General features: G+C 48.3%; 1 protein-coding gene across 2 annotated transcripts in view; it reads right to left on the reverse strand.

Moving 5' to 3' along the window:
- LOC137533671 (inter-alpha-trypsin inhibitor heavy chain H3-like) overlaps positions 1–18,574 on the reverse strand; it is a 196,710-nt gene that overhangs the window by 22,722 nt on the left and 155,414 nt on the right. For both annotated transcript variants that reach the window (XM_068255010.1, XM_068255011.1), the window contains 4 exons: positions 13,725–13,772; positions 10,104–10,139; positions 3,434–3,469; positions 1,896–1,937 (listed from right to left, as the gene is read on the reverse strand). In XM_068255010.1, coding sequence (XP_068111111.1) covers positions 1,896–1,937; positions 3,434–3,469; positions 10,104–10,139; positions 13,725–13,772 — 162 coding nt within the window. The remainder of the gene's footprint in view (positions 1–1,895; positions 1,938–3,433; positions 3,470–10,103; positions 10,140–13,724; positions 13,773–18,574) is intronic.

Raw genomic sequence — 18,574 nt, forward strand, 5'->3', positions numbered from 1 at the left:
ATTCCCAGTTGCAGCAATTTACCCAGAGGTGACAGTTTCTTGATTAAGGAAATGCCAAGTGTGAAAGTCCTGGTCACAACAATTAACAAGGAAAGAGGCGGGGGGGGGGGGGGGGGGAATACTGGGCTGCAGGAAGGGGGTGAATAATTGCTGCACTTGGGGGCCTGGAGGAGTTGTTGACCGTACTTTATGGACAGGAGAGGTTAATGGCTGCAATACTGTATGCAGTGCATTCATAAAACCCTCCTGGGCTCCAAGTGCAGCTGTTAAAGGGAACCAGAGAGGAAGGATAGGGAAAAATAGGAAAAGGTTTTATACATACCTGGGGCTTCCTCCAGCCCCATAAGCACGGGTCGCTCCCACGCCGCAATCCTCCGCTTCCTGTATCGCCGGTACCGGGTCCCGTCACTTCCGGCGGACGCGACCAATTGTCCGCATGCACAGGGGCTCCCTCCATACCCGTACGCATGCGGCTGCGCAGTATGCAGCCGCACGCGTAGGTATATGAAGGGAGCCCCTGTGATGTGGACAATTGGCCGCGTCCGCCGGCCGACTGGCGGAAATGACGGGACCCGGTACCGGCGGATCCAGGCAGCGGAGGACGGTGGCGTGGGAGCGATCCAGGCGGATGGGGCTGGAGGAAGCCCCAGGTATGTATAAAACCTTTCCCCCAACGTCTCTGGTTCCCTTTAAGGAGGAACTCCAGAGAAAATAATGTAATGAAAAAAGTGCTTAATTTTTACAATAATCACACATAATAAAACCCCTGTGTCTCTGCGTCCTGTCCCCGTGTGTGTGTGTGCCCCTGCTTCCAGACTTGGCAGTTTCCTGTCTGTGAACCTCATTGCATTGTGGGAAATAACAGCTTTTTCCAACTGCCAAGCAAGCGACATCTCCCTGTGTGCATATACTTCGGGAGACGGGTGAGCAGGACACATCGGTATGCACATTGCCGGGGTTTAGTGGCTGTGGCCCAGCGCCCTTAACGGCCCGGCTTTTTTTACTAGTTTTGTATAAATGATTGAGTCAGTGTTTGCCCATTGTAAAATCTTTCCTCTCCCTTATTTACATTCTGACATTTATCACATGGTGACATTTTAACGGCTGGCAGGTGATGTCACTGGAAGGAGATGATGTTGCATTTTTTGGCAGTTGTAAACAGATGTTAGGGCTTATTCACACCCAGGGTGTTTTGCAATTTTTTTTTTTTTAAGCACCGGTGATTTTATTAAAAACGCTTGTGCAATGATTCTCTATGAGAGAGTTCACATTTGAGCAGTTCATTTCCGCTCCTCTCAGCAAAGCGCTGCCTGCACCATTTTTGTGGCGATTTTGTTACAATGGAAGGTGTAGGAAATGCGCAAAACGCTCACAAATCGCTTTATTCACCAATTGCATTTGTGCTGTTATGAATAAATACATTGTATTTATTCTTTTCCGGGTCAAAGAGTTCACTTCCTGACTTGTGTCAAGAAGTGAAAAAACAAATCGCTCTGCAAAAACGCTTTGAAAAAGCACTTGACACAAAATCGTAGCGCGCAGTGGATCGCCGGGAGGGGAAAAAAAACTCCCCCAAAAATTGAAAATCGCTAGCATCAGGAATTGCGATTTTAGATTTCCCACTTTGCAACAAGACTCCTACAGTGTGATGTAAGCACCATGGTCCTGACATCACACTGTGGGAGGGGTTTCACCACAATATCAGCCATACAGCGCCCCCTGATGGTCCATTTGTGAAAAGGAATAGATTTCTCATGGGAAAGGGGGTATCAGCTACTGACTGGGATGAAGTTCATTCCTTGGTTATGGTTTCTCTTTAATTCTTCCTGGTCTCCAAGTGCAGCCATTAACTTGCTGGGTAGACTTATACATGAGTTACTTTAGGATAAACATACCCCAGCTTCTAGTCGTTATGCCAAAGTTCGGAGGACTTGGTGCTGTAAATAAAAACATTATTATTGTTTAGTATTTAGATAGCATCAAATATTACATAGGAACTGTACTGAAAATAATGTAATACATACAATTGTTTATCTTTTCCAATATTACTTTTTATATTGTTTAGTCAGTGTTTGCCCATTATAAAATCTTTCCTCTCTCTGATTTACATTCTAACATTTATCACAGGTGGCAATATCTTTACTGCTAGCAGGTGCATCACTGTTTGTTTATTTCTGTGTTCCGAAGCCAGCAGAAATAATACCTGGTCTCCCAGGATTTCTCTGGGAGGAGAATTCCAAATAGCCTAGGCTGTGACATCACTGGGAGGGTGGGGCTACAGACAGCAATATATAGGTATGGGAAATGTTTTTGATACTGAAATGGAAAGCCTGGGTCCTTTATGTCTGTTTAACCTTTTGAGGACCAGAGGTTTATATCCCCCCCCCCCCCTAGTGATCAGGCCATTTCTTTACAATTTGCCACTTCACAACTAGATAAGGACTGCGCTAATTAAAATCTACACCCTGTTTCTATGGCTAGCTGGCTTGCAGGGCGTAGATTTCAATACACGCCGCGCGTTCTCGCTGCTTTCATCGCTCCCGACAATCTTTCCGCTGTCTCCTCGCCGCAGCTCACTCGCTCTGCTGTCTCTATGACGGCAGAGTTCCTGTGAGTCGGTCAGGAGCCGCTCCCATTGGCTTACATTGATAGGCAGGATTGTGAACCAATGAAAGCAGCTCCCGACCGGCTCACAGGAACTCTGCCGTCATAGAGGGCAGAGTGGGTGGCCCAGGTTCCCGGCGTGCGGCGTGGACGGTGATTGCGGCGGGTATGTGCGGCGATTCGTCAGTATTTGTCATTATTCCGCCGTTTCTTGTACCAGCGGTCTCTGATCCTTAAGGGGGCAGAGACCGTTGGTACTTAAGTGGTTAACGATTTATTGCTCCGTCATACAACTCACCCAAATGAATTTTACCCCCTTTTCGTCTCACAAATAGAGCTTTCTTATGGTGCCATTTGATTGTTGCTGCAATTTTTTTTCTATTCATGAAAAAAGAATGAACGTTTTTGAAAAAAAACCAAACCTATTCTTCTTATTCCTCCCCAAAGCACCCCCCCCCCCCCCAATTTGACCATGGACTATGTTACATGCCCTACACAATTCATACAGTATGTATCCTCGCTGGTGCTGGATATTGGGGACTTTGATCTACCGAGAATCCCCCGTGAGGAGATTGACTAGTTCAAAACCTGTCAGATTATTACTACCTACACTGCAAGTGACAGCCATATATGAGGAAGGTAATTTAGAGTGCATTTTCTAAAAAGAAATATATATGGCAGCCTCCATATCCCCCTCTCTTCAGGTGTCCTTTACAGCCTGCCCCCTGTCTATAGGTAGTTAGACCATTGTGTGGGTCAGTGGAACACTTAGCACAATGCAGATTATTGAAAAGTAGACATATTGCTGATGCATGAAGAAGAAACATACCCCGGCTTCTAGACGCTGCGCCAGGAGGACTGGGTACTGTAAATAAAAACTTTATTATTATTTACTGTTTAGATAGCGTCACACATCATACAGGAACTGTACTGAAAATAATGAAATAAATAAAAAAGTTTGTTTTTTGCAATATTACTTTTTACATTCTTTGGTCAGTGTTTTCCCATTGTAATATCTTGCCTCACCGTGGTTTATATTCTGACATTTATCACAGGTGGCGACTGGCGAAATCTTTAGTCCTATCAGGTGATCTCTGCAGAATGTTTGTTTACTATGTGTTCTGAAGCCAGTAGAAATAATAACTTTTCTCCCAGGATTGCTCTGGGAGAAAAGTTCTTACTAAGGTTCTATAGTAATTGACTGTATTCTGTAATCTAGATATTTCTGTTGAGTGTATGGATTACATTATGCACTCGTAAAATATTAAGGGGTCTTGCAAATTACCCCGTGCTTTACTTTTGCAGGATATATAGTTGCTGCCCTCCTGTTCCGGCCCGCCCCCCCCCTTCCCCCATTGACGTTACCTTGGAAACATTGTTTATCAATTTTATATTTGTTTAATATATTGTTATTCACCTTTGTGGTCTGTTTTTCGGCCACCATGCCTTGGTGCGTCTGGGTGTAGGGGAGGCTGGCCGCAACACACGGGCACCAGTGTGATTGGCTGGTGCGTGTGTATTTAGTGTAGGGCAGCTGCTTCTGACCCTCAGCCACGCCCCCTTGAGAAAGCTGGACGTTGCCGGCGAAACATGTTGGGACCCTCCCGGCGTGTCTGAACTTCAACCCCGCTGTGTGCGGCCTCACCGCTGCTTTCCATCTCCCCCCCCCCTTGTTGTGGGCAAACGTGTCTCCATCCGGGACTAGCTGGAGCCCCTGCTGGGAGCGACTGGCGCTAGACGTCACCAGACACTCTATCCGAGTGCCTGCCAGCATTACATCACTGCCGAGGAGACTCACGCTGAGGGGATTGATACCACCTTGCCGCTTGCCTGCGCACCTCCATGCAAGGACCTGAATAATGCTGCGACAGGATTGAAATTTATACATCTGCATATATCAGATGCGCCAGGGACTGGACTGGTATAGTATGAGACTTATGATTATAGCAGCCAGGGCCGGAGCTACCATAGGAAAAAATGGGCAATTGCCCCAGGGCCCCATAGCCTGTAGGGGCCCCCAAGGTGTCCTCCCCCATCTTAACTGTTGCTCCAAGTTGGGAGGTGATTGGGGGAGGGTCAGCAGCCAGCTCAGGGGCCCAGGAGGAAAATTTGGCTGCAACAAAGGGCCTCTAATGACGCTTTTTGGTCAGGGGGGGGGGGGGGGGGTCTGTTGGGGAGCCCCCAGGCTAATTTTGCCCTAGGGCCCAATTGTTACTTGAACCGGCCCTAATAGCAGCTTCCAGGCCTTCTTTCATCTGTCTCCATGTGAATTATTGCATGAACTTTGCCTGCTTTTGTTCATTCCTGCATGGCTTGCTATATCAGATTTTGATGCATGCAATATGATCCCTTGGAATGTGCCTATGGTGTTATAGACTGTGCATACATATATATATTATTCTTGGAGGCTTGGCCGGATCTTACTAGCCTGATTATTGCTGTGGATTACCACTAGGGTTGCCACCTTTTGAATGAGAAAATACCGGCTTTGGGGTGTGGCCTGGAGGGTGTGGCCTAAAAGTGGGAGGGATTTGTTACGGCCCTTTTTCAAAAAGTAAACCAGAAAATTACAAAAATAAACATTAATGTTAAATAGTTTAAAGAACACCGTTAAAGGAAAAAACATCGCCCCTGGTTGGTACTTACCTGGGGAAGGGGAAGCCTCTGACTCCTAATGAGGCTTCCTCCATCCTCCTTGGTAAGTCTGATACTATGCTGGGACCCCCGTTGTTGCTGCGCGCCGTATCAGCTTTCCACTTGGGCTCTGACAAAAATAGCCGAGCCCGATCAGGTCTGCTCTACTGCACAGGTGCCTACAAAGTAGGTCAGACCCAATCGGGCTCAGCTATTTCTGCCAGAACCTGAGAAGGAAGCCACTAGTGCCCATGCCAACAAGCAGCCACAAGGAGCTCTTGGGGGGGTCCCAGTGCTGGATCCCCTCTACTGCGGAGGATGGGGGAAGTCTCTTTAACATCCAGAGGCTTTTCCCTCCCAAGGTAAGTTCCCCCTAGGGGCACTTCTTTCCTACAGGTGTCCATTAATGATACAATTCCACGATCGATAGATAATTTCCAATCACTGCGGTAATCGATCGGATGCAACTGGTCCTGCCCCATTAATGACCGAATAACTGGTAGCGAAGTCGATCAGATTACTGGAATTGACCTATATTTCGTATCGATCCCATCGAATTGGCTAGCAGGAATTGGGCCATTAATCGGTATGACTGATCGTTTCTGTCTGATTACCACAGAAATGATCAGCCACAGAATTGTATCATTAATGGGCACCTTAAAGGTAGCCATACATCAGCAGATTATGGGCAGATTAGACAAAGAGACAAATGTATCTCTACTCGAATCTGATTAGAGATAACTTTGTCTCTAGTTGTAGCTGCTCATTTACTGCAGGGCGATTCCCGTCCGATTTCCACATGAAATCTTCAGGGAATCGGCTGAGCTGCCGAGTCTGCCCTGCCGCTGCCCCCCCCCCCCCCCCCAATGTATAAATGTGACCTCCCCCGTGTGTGTGCATTTATATTACCTATCCTGTAGCAGCCTCTGCGTGGTGTCTGTCCATCTCCCTGGAGTCTATCAGCCGCATACACACTGGCAGTGCATAGCTTGTGATGTCAGACGCTATGCACCGCCAGCGTGTATGTAGCTGTTAGAACCGGAGAGATGGACGGACACCACGCGGAAGGTTGCTACAGGATTGTATAAATGCACACACTACATTACGCAGACAGCGGCGGGGGTTTCGTCGTTCATTTTGAAATCAGCCGCCGTACCACTGCACACTTGACAAACCAATTTCGGCCCGACATCTTGCGCGATCATCGATACGACCAATTTTAGCCCCCAAATTGGTTGCTTTGTCAGTCAGGCATGAACTTGGTGGGTCAGGATTTCATCCAATTTGATTATAATAATCAAATCGGATGGTCAATTGGCCACCAAGTCGCCTAAAGTATAGCCCCCTTAATGGCCCATACTCACGGGCAACTTTTTGGGCCTGTCGCCAGCACACGTGAGCGTGTGCTCGACAGGCAGGCGACAGCTCCTCGCCAGGTCCCTCCGCGTACGCACGCGGAAGAGGGACCAGCGGTGCGACGGAAGCTGTCGCCGACGTTCCTCCTCCCCCCGCTGGAAGCTCCGTAATCTTTATGTAGGTTGCTGTCGCTAGTCCGCGTACTCACGCGGACTAGCGATAGTTGCGGCGGCAACTGTCACCAGGCGATTGAGCGGTTCAATCACCTGGCGACATCAGCGGCGAGCGACAGTTCGGGGTGCGCGCCCGTGCAGCGCCTCATACTCACGGGCGACCTGTCGCCGCAACACGCGCGTGCCGCGTGTTGCGGCGACAATTGTAGCCCGTGAGTATGGGCCATAAGAGTCTGAAAGGGGGGATATGGGCTGATAGAGGGTTGGGGGGATGGGGTCGAGAGAGAGAGGGGGAAGAAAGAGGGGGGGGGGGGAGAGAAAGAGAGGGGAGAGAGAGGCACACTGTGTGTGAAGCTGTGTCACTGTGACTCTGGAACCTGCTTCCTTGCTGTAACACAGCACTTCAGTTGTGACAAGTGGTCTGGGGGACCTCTCTCCACTCTTATCACTGCTGCTTATCAGGGTTAATCATTCACTGGACTTATTCAAATTGAATGGATTTTTGCATTTGTGTAAAGAGCTGACAGCATGCTTGATGTTTCCAATGTGACCATAGACTGTTCTGATTCTGCTGCCTGGGGGGCTGGGCTGGCTCACTGCACTGCACACATCACACAGAAAAAACGGCAGACACATTCCAGCTCACACAGAAGCACAGTAATTATGTGCTGCCTCTGCTCAAGACACGTGTCTCTGTACCTCTCTCATTTCTTTACCTCCACTCACAGACTGTGAGCCGGTGACTGAGCAGCTCACTCCAAACAATCCGACCAGGAGGACAATTCACAGGATGCATTGCACGGAACGCTGCTCAGGCTCACAGACTGTCTGCTCGGCTCCTCCTTCCCCGAGAATCCTCACTAGTGATTGGCTGGCAGTGCCTGGCCAGCCAATCCAAGAACAGAGGAGGGAGAACTGTCTCCAAATACTCAGCAGCAAGGAGCCCGTGTTAATTTTCCGGCAGATAACGTGTCGGTAAAACTTTTATTCCGGCGCCGGCTTTTTAGTGAAATTCCCGGTAGGGCCGCCCAGATACCGGCTGGGTGGCAACCCTAATTACCACACATCAGTGGAATTTCATCTGTCTCTTCCTAGCCTTACATTGGTACTCTATATGTGGGCCCATGATCACGCTAGGTGATCGATAGTAGGTGTGCATGTTCGTGTGCGAGGAGGTTTTGATGTGGTGGACGGCCGCTTCACATGGGTTATGCTTTTAAATGTCCATCATATGTTTGCTGATTAATATAATAAAGATTTTGATATTTTTATAAATTATTCTCATTGAAATATTTATTGATGCACACACCTGGCCCTCTTTCCTTCTCCTAATATTACGTTGCTCTGAGAGGATAATTCTGCATAACTAAACAGCCTAGGCTGTGACATCACTGGGGGAGCAGGGTTACATACAGCAATATATAGATATAGGAAGTGTTTCTGATGCTGAAACCAGGATAATTACCATAAAAGCGGGGATCCTGAATAATTTACCGTATATACTCGCATATAAGCCGACCCGCATATAAGCCCCCCCCCCCCAACTTTTCCCTGAAAAACCAGGGAAAAATGATTGACCCCCATATAAGCCGGGGGTAGGAAATGCTGGATTGGTGCAGCCCCCCAGTGTGTCCCAGTATAGCTAGTATAGTGCCCAGTATGGGTAGGTAGTGCCTCAGTATAGCTAGTATAGTGCCCAGTTTAGCTAGTATAGTGCCCAGTTTAGCTAGTATAGTACCCCAGTATGGCTAGTATAGTGCCCCAGTATGGCTAGTAAAGTGCCCAGTTTAGCCAGTATAGTGCCCAGTTTAGCCAGTATAGTGCCCAGTATAGGTAGGTAGTGCCCCAGTATAGCGCTCCCCCCGCTCCCCGCTCCCCCACGGCCGCCGCTGCTATCACCTGCTTAGGCAGCGGCCGCTTCCTAATCCGCGTTCCCCTTCTGAAGTTGCAGAGTGTATCACAGCAGGGCGCCCGGCGCTGCTGCTGTGACGATGCAGGGGGCAGGAAATAGCGCGGCTCCCTATAGTGGCGATCTGTATCGCCGTTACCAGGGGAACCGCTCTTTCCTGCCCCCTGCATCGTCACAGCAGCAGCGCCAGGCGCGCTGCTGTGATACACTCTGCAACTTCAGAGGGGAACGCGGATTAGGAAGCGGCCGCTGCCTAAGCAGGTAATAGCAGCGGCGGCCGCGGGGGGAGCGGGGAGCGGAGAGGGGGGGCACGGACCACCCGACCACTAGACCACTACAGGGCCTCTTTACTGCATTCTGCTATATGTCACTACAGGGCTTCTTTACTGCATTCTGCTATATGTCACTACAGGGCCTCTTTACTGCATTCTGCTATATGTCACTACAGGGCCTCTTTACTGCATTCTGCTATATGTCACTACAGGGCCTCTTTACTGCATTCTGCTATATGTCACTACAGGGCCTCTTTACTGCATTCTGCTATATGTCACTACAGGGCCTCTTTACTGTATTCTGCTATATGTCACTACTGGGCCTCTTTACTGCATTCTGCTATAGGTCACTACAGGGCCTCTTTAATTTAGAAGCGTACAGCAGAAACTAGTCACTGATTTCATACATATATAATAAACAGACCAGGCTGACATCTGTGACCGTGGAGACCATTTTAGATCACAAACTAAGGTACCTCCTGGTAGAGTAATACAAGCTTGTCGTTGTAGCATAATACAATATTCAATTAGGCTGTTCACTAATGATACAATCTTGACTGTATAATCTTATCAAATCTATCATGCACGCACACACACACACTGTAAACAGTATACATATACGGTGCTGTATGTGGTCACTGTCAGATTTAGGAGAAATGTGGTATGAGAAAAAGGAAATTATGTTAAATAACCATGTTATGGGAAAAGTGACATCCCATTTGTTTTTTATGTTCAACCCAGTTAAGCGCTAATTTTCCTTCCCTATTTCCACAGCTTACGTCACTTAGATCAGCGCTTCCCAATCCTGTCCTCAAGTACCACCAACAGTACTGGTTTTTAATGAACAGGTGAGGGAATTAGTGTCTCAGTAGAGCTGATTAAGCGCTTGAGGACCACAGTGTTAAACCCCCCTAAAGACCAGGCCATTTTTCACAAAAAGGGCCACTGCAGCTTTAAGGGCTCGCTGCAGAGCCACACAAATCAGCACACAAGTGATTTCCCCTCCCCCCCCCCCTTTTCTCCCCACCAACAGAGCTTCTTGACTCCTGTCTATAGGTAGTTAGACCATTGTGTGGGTAAGTGGAACACTTAGCACAATGCAGATTATTGAAAAGTAGACAGATTGCTGATTTATGAAGAAGAAACAAAACATACCCAAGCTTCTAGACGCTGCGCCAGGAGGACTGGGTACTGTAGATAAAAACTTTATTATTATTTACTGTTTAGAAAGCATCACATATCACATAAGAACTGTACTGAAAATAATGTAATAAATAAAAAAGTTTTTGGATAATAATTACCATACAAGTGGGTATCCTGAATAATTTACTACATTCTGCTATATGTCACTACAGGGCCTCTTTACTGCATTCTGCTATATGTCACTACAGGGCCTCTTTACTGCATTCTGCTATATGTCACTACAGGGCCTCTTTACTGCATTCTGCTATATGTCACTACAGGGCCTCTTTACTGTATTCTGCTATATGTCACTACAGGGCCTCTTTACTGCATTCTGCTATATGTCACTACAGGGCCTCTTTACTGCATTCTGCTATATGTCACTACAGGACCTCTTTACTGCATTCTGCTATATGTCACTACAGGGCCTCTTCACTGCATTCTGCTATATGTCACTACAGAGCCTCTTTACTGCATTCTGCTATATGTCACTACAGAGCCTCTTTACTGCATTCTGCTATATGTCACTACAGGGCCTCTTTACTGCATTCTGCTATATGTCACTACAGGGCCTCTTTACTGCATTCTGCTATATGTCACTACAGGGCCTCTTTACTGCATTCTACTATATGTCACTACAGGGCCTCTTTACTGCATTCTACTACATGTCACTACAGGTCCTCTTTACTGCATTCTGCTATATGTCACTACAGGGCCTCTTTACTACATTCTGCTATATATCACTACAGGGCCTCTTTACTGCATTCTGCTATATGTCACTACAGGGCCTCTTTACTGCATTCTGCTATATGTCACTACAGGGCCTCTTTAATTTAGAAGCGTACAGCAGAAACTAGTCACTGATTTCATACATATATAATAAACAGACCAGGCTGACATCTGTTACCGTGGAGACTATTTTAGATCACAAACTAAGGTACCTCCTGGTAGAGTAATACAAGCTTGTCGTTGTAGCATAATACAATATTCAATTAGGCTGTTCACTAATGATACAATCTTGATTGTATATATGGTGCTGTATGTGGTCACTGTCAGATTTAGGAGAAATGTGGTTTGAGAAAAAGGAAATTATGTTTCTTATATTTCTACTGGTTCCCATCTTTACTGTTTCTCTGGGATGCTAAAAGTGACATCCCATTAGTTTTTTATGTTCAACCCAGTTAAGCGCTAATTTTCCCTCCCTAGTGCCTCAGCTTACGTCACTTAGACCAGCGCTTCCCAATCCTGTCCTCAAGTACCACCAACAGTACTGGTTTTGAATTAACAGGTGAGGGAATTAGTGTCTCAGTAGAGCTGATTAACCGCTTGAGGACCGCAGTGTTAAACCCCCCTAAAGACCAGGCCCTTTTTCACAAAAAGGGCCACTGCAGCTTTAAGGGCTCGCTGCAGGGCCACACAAATCAGCACACAAGTGCTCCCCCCCCCCTTTTCTCCCCACCAACAGAGCTTCCTGCTGGGTGGTCTGATCGCTCCCAGGTTGTTTATTTGTTTATTTTTTTAAATATTTATTTTATTATTTTTTTAAAATACATTTCCTTATTTCTTTCCTTCTTTTATTTTCAAAAACCCTCCCTCCCTCCCTCAGTCAGCCAATCCCCATGATCAGCTGTCATAGGGTTCAGCCTATGACAGCTGATCACTTCTGTCTCCCGTGTCACACGGCTGTCCCCTGTACATAGATCGCTGCCATAGATCACAGCGCTGTACCCTGCTAAAAGACCGTCTAACAGTCTCCTAGCGGCGATCGCCGCTGGGAGACTGTACCAAGCGGAGATACGCGCGCATCAGCGCATGTGATCTCCTGCAAAACAGGCCCGCAGGACCCTACGCCAGTTGGCAAAAGCTTAAAGGAAAACTGTAGTGAGAGGTATATGAAGGCTGCCATATTTATTTCCTGTTAAATAATACCAGTTGCCTGGCAGCCCTGCTGATCTATTTGGCTGCAGTAGTGTCTGAATCACACCAGAATCAAGCATGCAGCTAATCTTGTCAGATCTGACAATAATGTCAGAAACACCTGATCTGCTGCATGCTTGTTTAGGGTCTCTGTGGCTGAAAGTATAAGAGGCAGAGGATCAGCAGGACAGCCAGGCAACTGGCATTGCTTAAAAGGAAATACATATGGCAGCCTCCATATCCCTCTCACTTCAGTTGTCCTTTAACTGCCTCTGTGGACTTCCACAAAACATGCACTGTTGGAGGTACTTGAGGACAGGGTTGGGAAGCCCAGACAACAGGCTTTCATCACTGTGGAAACTCTTCAAAGGGAGGGGGATTCAATTACCTTTTGCTCACGGTGTCCTTATCTTATCCACAATAGGAAGCTTTCTGTTATTTGCATGCTGAGATAAGCGTGTTACTGCAGCTGCTGTGGCCACATTATCTTAGCTTGTACGTGTAGCATTATTGCTTGGCAGAGATCTCAGGTGCTTTACTGTCTGATGTTTCTCATGCCTGGTACACATGATGCAATTTACCGTCAGATTGACTGTCTAATTCATTATTTCTGACAGGTCCGATCTGATTTCCGATCGTTTTTCTGATCGATTTTGTATAAAAGTATTTGGAAGAGCCCTCTCACCTTGCAGCGCTGGGTCCCCGATTCAAATCCCAGCCAGGTCAAGGTCTGCAAGGAGTTTGTATGTTCTCTGAATGTCTGTGTGGGTTTCCTCCGGGCACTCCGGTTTCCTCCCACATTCCAAAAACATACAGATAAGTTAATTGGCTTCCCCCTAAAATTGGCCCTAGACTACACTATGTGATACATACATAGACATAGGACTATGGTAGGGACTAGAGTGTAAGCCCATCTGAGGGACAGTTAGTGATAAGACAATATACTCTGTACAGTGCTGCGTAATATGTCGGCACTATATAAGTACTTATAGTACATAAATAAATAAATGAACTGTCAATCTGACAGAAATTTGCATTGTGTGTACTAGGCATTACTTTATAGGTGACTGTTTACTAATGAATATTTTAGCATAGGCTATACGCTGTCTCTTTATCTTACAAACTCGCCCCTCTTGTTTTTTCGTTTCCAGAGTTTAAAGGACACCTGAGGTGAAAATAAACTGATGAAAAAACAATTGTTTCTATCCTTCTTCTCCTAAAAATGACTTTTTTAAAGATATTCCACAGTTTTATTTATTATTTAAATTTAGTTTTTAAGTGTTTACTGTTTCTTTGTCTCTGCTCAATGACACCTTCATTGAATGTATGGTAAGGTATGTCAGAGCTCAAATCTATGAATTATTGACCTTTTTTATCCCTTTCCTGTTCTCAGAAGCCATTTACTGACAGGAAAGTGTTTTATAGCTGTAATTACTTATCAGTGAGGGCTATGCTATAGTCCGACCCAGTCCGACCCGGGCAGAAACTGTCACTTACATACCTGATGTTTAACTCTTTCAGACAGAGGGGAAAAAAAGGAACACAGCATAGTTATTTGTGTGCTAGGCACTGTACATACACATGTCTATCTTATCATGTCACATGTCAGTTCGGGTATCCTTTAAGAATCTGCCTAATGTCTATATTTATATAGAGGTGACTTGAGGATAAACGTACCCCAGTTACTTGTGGTCGGTACTCCATAACTCGGAGGACTACCGGCTCCTGTAAATCAAAAACATCACATATTCATTTAGAAGCATGTAGTAGAAGCTAATCACTGGTTTCATATAAATGGCCAGCCTGGCATCTGTCACTGTGGAGGCTGTTCTAGATCCCAGACTGATGTTCCTCCGGGCAGATGACTGCGTACTGTTCAATGCCACCCCCTCTGTGCCCCACCCACTTCTGCTGACACAAGTAGCACCATAGTCCAATCGGCTGTTGCAGTGTACAGCCTCTGGCCACTGGGCTGCATTACCCACAAGCCAGCTGACTTGGACTTTGTGAGACCCAAGTGGGTGTTCAGCTATAGTAATCCAGGATATCAGCAGAGGAAGCAGCGGGGTGGGGGAAGGGGATGGAAGTAACCAGGCATCGTGGGTTTGGCTATTATGTAGCTGAAGCCCCACCTTGCCTGTCGGTTAGGTAGGAAGGGGGTAGGTTAGTGTTAGGAGTAGGTGGGGGGAGGTTAGTGTGAGGTGTAGGTATTGGATAGGTTAGTGTTAGGAGTAGGTAGGGGGAGGGTTAGTGTTAGGAGTAGGTGGGGGTAAGTTAGTGTTAGGAGTAGGTAGGGGGTAGGTTAGTGTTAGGAGTAGGTAGGAGGTAGGTTAGTGTTAGGAGTAGGTAGGGGGTAGGTTAGTGTTAGGAGTAGGTAGGGGGTAGGTTAGTGTTGGGAGTAGGTAGGGGGTAGGTTAGTGTTAGGAGTAGGTAGGAGGTAGGTTAGTGTTAGGAGTAGGTAGGGGGTAGGTTAGTGTTAGGTCTAGGTAGGGGGTAGGTTAGTGTTAGGTCTAGGTAGGGGGTAGGTTAGTGTTAGGAGTAGGTAAGGGTAGGTTAGTGTTAGGAGTAGGTAGGGGGTAGGTTAGTGTTAGGAGTAGGTAAGGGTAGGTTAGTGTTGGGAGTAGGTAGGGGGTAGGTTAGTGTTAGGAGTAGGTAGGGGGTAGGTTAGTGTTAGGAGTAGGTGGGGGTAAGTTAGTGTTAGGAGTAGGTGGGGGTAAGTTAGTGTTAGGAGTAGGTAGGGGGTAGGTTAGTGTTAGGAGTAGGTAGGGGGTAGGTTAGTGTTAGGAGTAGGTAGGGGGTAGGTTAGTGTTAGGAGTAGGTAAGGGTTAGTGTTAGGAGTAGGTAAGGGTTACTGTTAGGAGTAGGGGGTAGGTTAGAGTTAGGTAAGAAGGGGTAGGTTAGTGTTAGGAGCAGGGGCGTAGCTAGAAATGACTGGGCCCCATAGCAAAAAAAAATTATGGGCCCCCCCCCCCCCGACCTTCCAACCCCACAGACCTCGGACCTCCCACCCAAACATTTTGTGGGGAAATCTGATTTCCCCACAAAACGCAACCAGATTGTCGGCAGATTTCCACACAATATGCAACCAGATTGTCGCCAGATTTCCCCACAAAATGCAGTATATGTAGCCAGGTCTATAGTGGGATAACATTAATTACCTGGAGGGAGGGTGGTTGGGCAGGCTGGCACGCTATTTGCGGTGCAGGCACTGCACTGGGTAGGCAGTTAGGTAGCTGGGTGGGAGGGTAGGCAGTTAGGTAGCCGGGTAGGCAGATAGGTAGCTAGGTGGCAGGGTAGGCAGATAAGTAGATGGGTAGGCAGTTAGGTAGAAGGGTAGGCAGATAGGTAGCTGGGTGGCAGGGTAGGCAGTTAGGTAGCTGTGTGACAGGGTAGGCAGATAGCTAGCTGTGTGGCAGGGTAGGCAATTAGGTAGCTGGGTGGAAGGGTAGGCAGATAGGTCGCTGGGTGGCAGGGTAGGCAGTTAGGTAGTTGGGTGGAAGGGTGGGCAGTTAGGTAGCTGGGTGGAAGGGTGGGCAGTTAGGTAGGAGGGTGGGCAGTTAGGTAGCCTCGGTTAGGCAGCTGGGTGGTCGGTTAGGGCTGGGTGGGTCGGTTAGGCAGCGGGGTGGGTGGCTGGGTGGGTCGGTTAGGCAGCGGGGTGGGTGGCTGGGTGGGTCGGTTAGGCAGCGGGTGGGTGGCTGGGTGGGCGGTTAGGCAGCTGGGTGGGTTGCTGGGTGGGCGGTTAGGCAGCTGGGTGGGTAGGTGGGTGGGTGGTTAGGCAGCTGGATGGGTGGGTGGGTGATTAGGCAGGTGGGTGGGTGGATAATTAGGCAGCTGGGTGGGTGGATGGATAATTAGGCAGCCTGTGGCTGGGTGGGTAATTAGGCAGCTGGGTGGGTGGGCTTTGTGCTGGTAATTAGGCAGCTGGGTGGGTAATTAGGCAGCTGGGTGGGTGGGTAATTAGGCAGCTGGGTGGGTGGGTAATTAGGCAACTGGGTTGGTGGGTAATTAGGCAGCTGGGTGGGTAATTAGGCAGCTGGGTGGGTGGGCTTTGTGCTGGTAATTAGGCAGCTGGGTGGGTGGGTAATTAGGCAGCTGGGTGGGTGGGTAATTAGGCAGCTGGGTGGGTGGGTAATTAGGCAGCTGGGTGGGTAATTAGGCGGGTGGGTGTGTAATTAGGCGGGTGGGTAATTAGGCAGCTGGGTGGGTGCTGGTAATTAGGCAGCTGGGTGGGTAATTAGGCAGCTGGGTGGGTGGGTGCTGGTAATTAGGCAGCTGGGTGGGTAATTAGGCAGCTGGGTGGGTGGGTGCTGGTAATTAGGCAGCTGGGTGGGTAATTAGGCAGCTGGGTGGGTGCTGGTAATTAGGCAGCTGGGTGGGTGGGTAATTAGGCAGCTGGGTGGGTTAGGCAGCTGGGTGGGTAATTAGGCGGCTGGGTGGGTGGCTAATTAGGCAGCTGGGTGGGTGGCTAATTAGGCGGGTGGGTGGCTAGTGGGGTAGGGGCCCGACTCCTATCCCCCCCTGCCTCACCTGGGGTCCGGGGTCCCCCCTCCTTTTACGAGCGGCGGCGGGAAGTGCGGCATATTCAGCAGGCTCCGGCGGGGTAATCAGCCGCTAGAGGTCCAGCTGCCTCCAGGCTACGGTGTCTCCTCTGAATGCCGCGCGCAATAAACCAGGAAGCAGTGCGCGCGGCATACAGAGGAGACACCGTAGCCTGGAGGCAGCTGGACCTCTAGCGGCTGATTACCCCGCCGGAGCCTGCTGAATATGCCGCACCTCCTGCCGCCGCTCGTAAAAGGACGGGGGGGGGGGAGAGCGAGGTGAGGGAGGGAGGGAAGGGGGCGGGGGCCCGGCACGGCAGCATAATAAAAAAAAAAAAAAAAAAAAAAGTACTCTCAGGCAGCTGCGGGCCCCCTGTGACTTAGGGCTGCCGCGGGGCCCCGTAGCACCGCTATGCCTGCTTTCCCCATTGCTACGCCACTGGTTAGGAGTAGGTGAGGAGAGGTTAATGTTAGGAGTAGGTAGAGGGAGGGTTAGTGTGAGGTGTAGGTAGAGGGTAGGTTAGTGTTAGGAGTAGGTAAGGGTTAGTGTTAGGAGTAGGTAGGGGTAGGTTAGTGTTAGGAGTAGGGGGTAGGTTAGAGTTAGGTAAGAAGGGGTAGGTTAGTGTTAGGAGTAGGTATAGGGAGGGTTAGTGTTAGGAGTAGGTGGGGGTAGGTTAGTGTGAGGTGTAGGTAGGGGGTAGGTTAGTGTTAGGAGTAGGTAAGGGTTAGTGTTAGGAGTAGGTAGGGGGTAGGTTAGTGTTAGGAGTAGGTAAGGGTTAGTGTTAGGAGCAGGTAGGGGGTAGGTTAGTGTTAGGAGTAGGTAAGGGTAGGTTAGTGTTGGGAGTAGGTAGGGGGTAGGTTAGTGTTAGGAGTAGGTAAGGGTTAGTGTTAGGAGCAGGTAGAGAGAGGGTTACTGTTAGGAGTAGGGGGTAGGTTAGAGTTAGGTAAGAAGGGGTAGGTTAGTGTTAGGAGTAGGTAGGGGATAGGTTAGTGTTAGGAGTAGGTAGGGGTGGGTTAGTGTTAGGAGTAGGTAGGGGGTAGGTTAGTGTTAGGAGTAGGTAAGGGTAGGTTAGTGTTGGGAGTAGGTAGGGGGTAGGTTAGTGTTAGGAGTAGGTAGGGGGTAGGTTAGAGTTAGGAGTAGGTAGGGGGTAGGTTAGTGTTAGGAGTAGGTAAGGGTAGGTTAGTGTTGGGAGTAGGTAGGGGGTAGGTTAGTGTTAGGAGTAGGTAGGGGGTAAGTTAGAGTTAGGAGTAGTAGGGGGTAGGTTAGTGTTAGGAGTAGGTAAGGGTAGGTTAGTGTTGGGAGTAGGTAGGGGGTATGTTAGTGTTAGGAGTAGGTAGGGGGTAGGTTAGTGTTAGGAGTAGGTAAGGGTAGGTTAGTGTTGGGAGTAGGTAGGGGGTAGGTTAGTGTTAGGAGTAGGTAAGGGTTAGTGTTAGGAGCAGGTAGAGAGAGGGTTACTGTTAGGAGTAGGGGGTAGGTTAGAGTTAGGTAAGAAGGGGTAGGTTAGTGTTAGGAGTAGGTAGGGGGTAGGTTAGTGTTAGGAGTAGGTAAGGAGCTAGGTTAGTGTTAGGAGTAGGTAGGGGGTAGGTTAGTGTTAGGAGTAGGTAAGGGTAGGTTAGTGTTGGGAGTAGGTAGGGGGTAGGTTAGTGTTAGGAGTAGGTAAGGGTTAGTGTTAGGAGCAGGTAGAGAGAGGGTTACTGTTAGGAGTAGGGGGTAGGTTAGAGTTAGGTAAGAAGGGGTAGGTTAGTGTTAGGTCTAGGTAGGAGGTAGGTTAGTGTTAGGAGTAGGTAGGGGGTAGGTTAGTGTTAGGAGTAGGTAGGGGGTAGGTTAGTGTTAGGCGTAGATGGGGGAAGGTTAGTGTTAGGAGTAGGTAGGAGGTAGGTTAGTGTTAGGAGTAGGTAGGGGGTAGGTTAGAGTTAGGAGTAGGTAGGGGGTAGGTTAGTGTTAGGAGTAGGTAAGGGTAGGTTAGTGTTGGGAGTAGGTAGGGGGTA

This window comes from Hyperolius riggenbachi, chromosome 9 (assembly GCF_040937935.1).
Source record: "Hyperolius riggenbachi isolate aHypRig1 chromosome 9, aHypRig1.pri, whole genome shotgun sequence".
NCBI lineage: Eukaryota > Metazoa > Chordata > Amphibia > Anura > Hyperoliidae > Hyperolius > Hyperolius riggenbachi.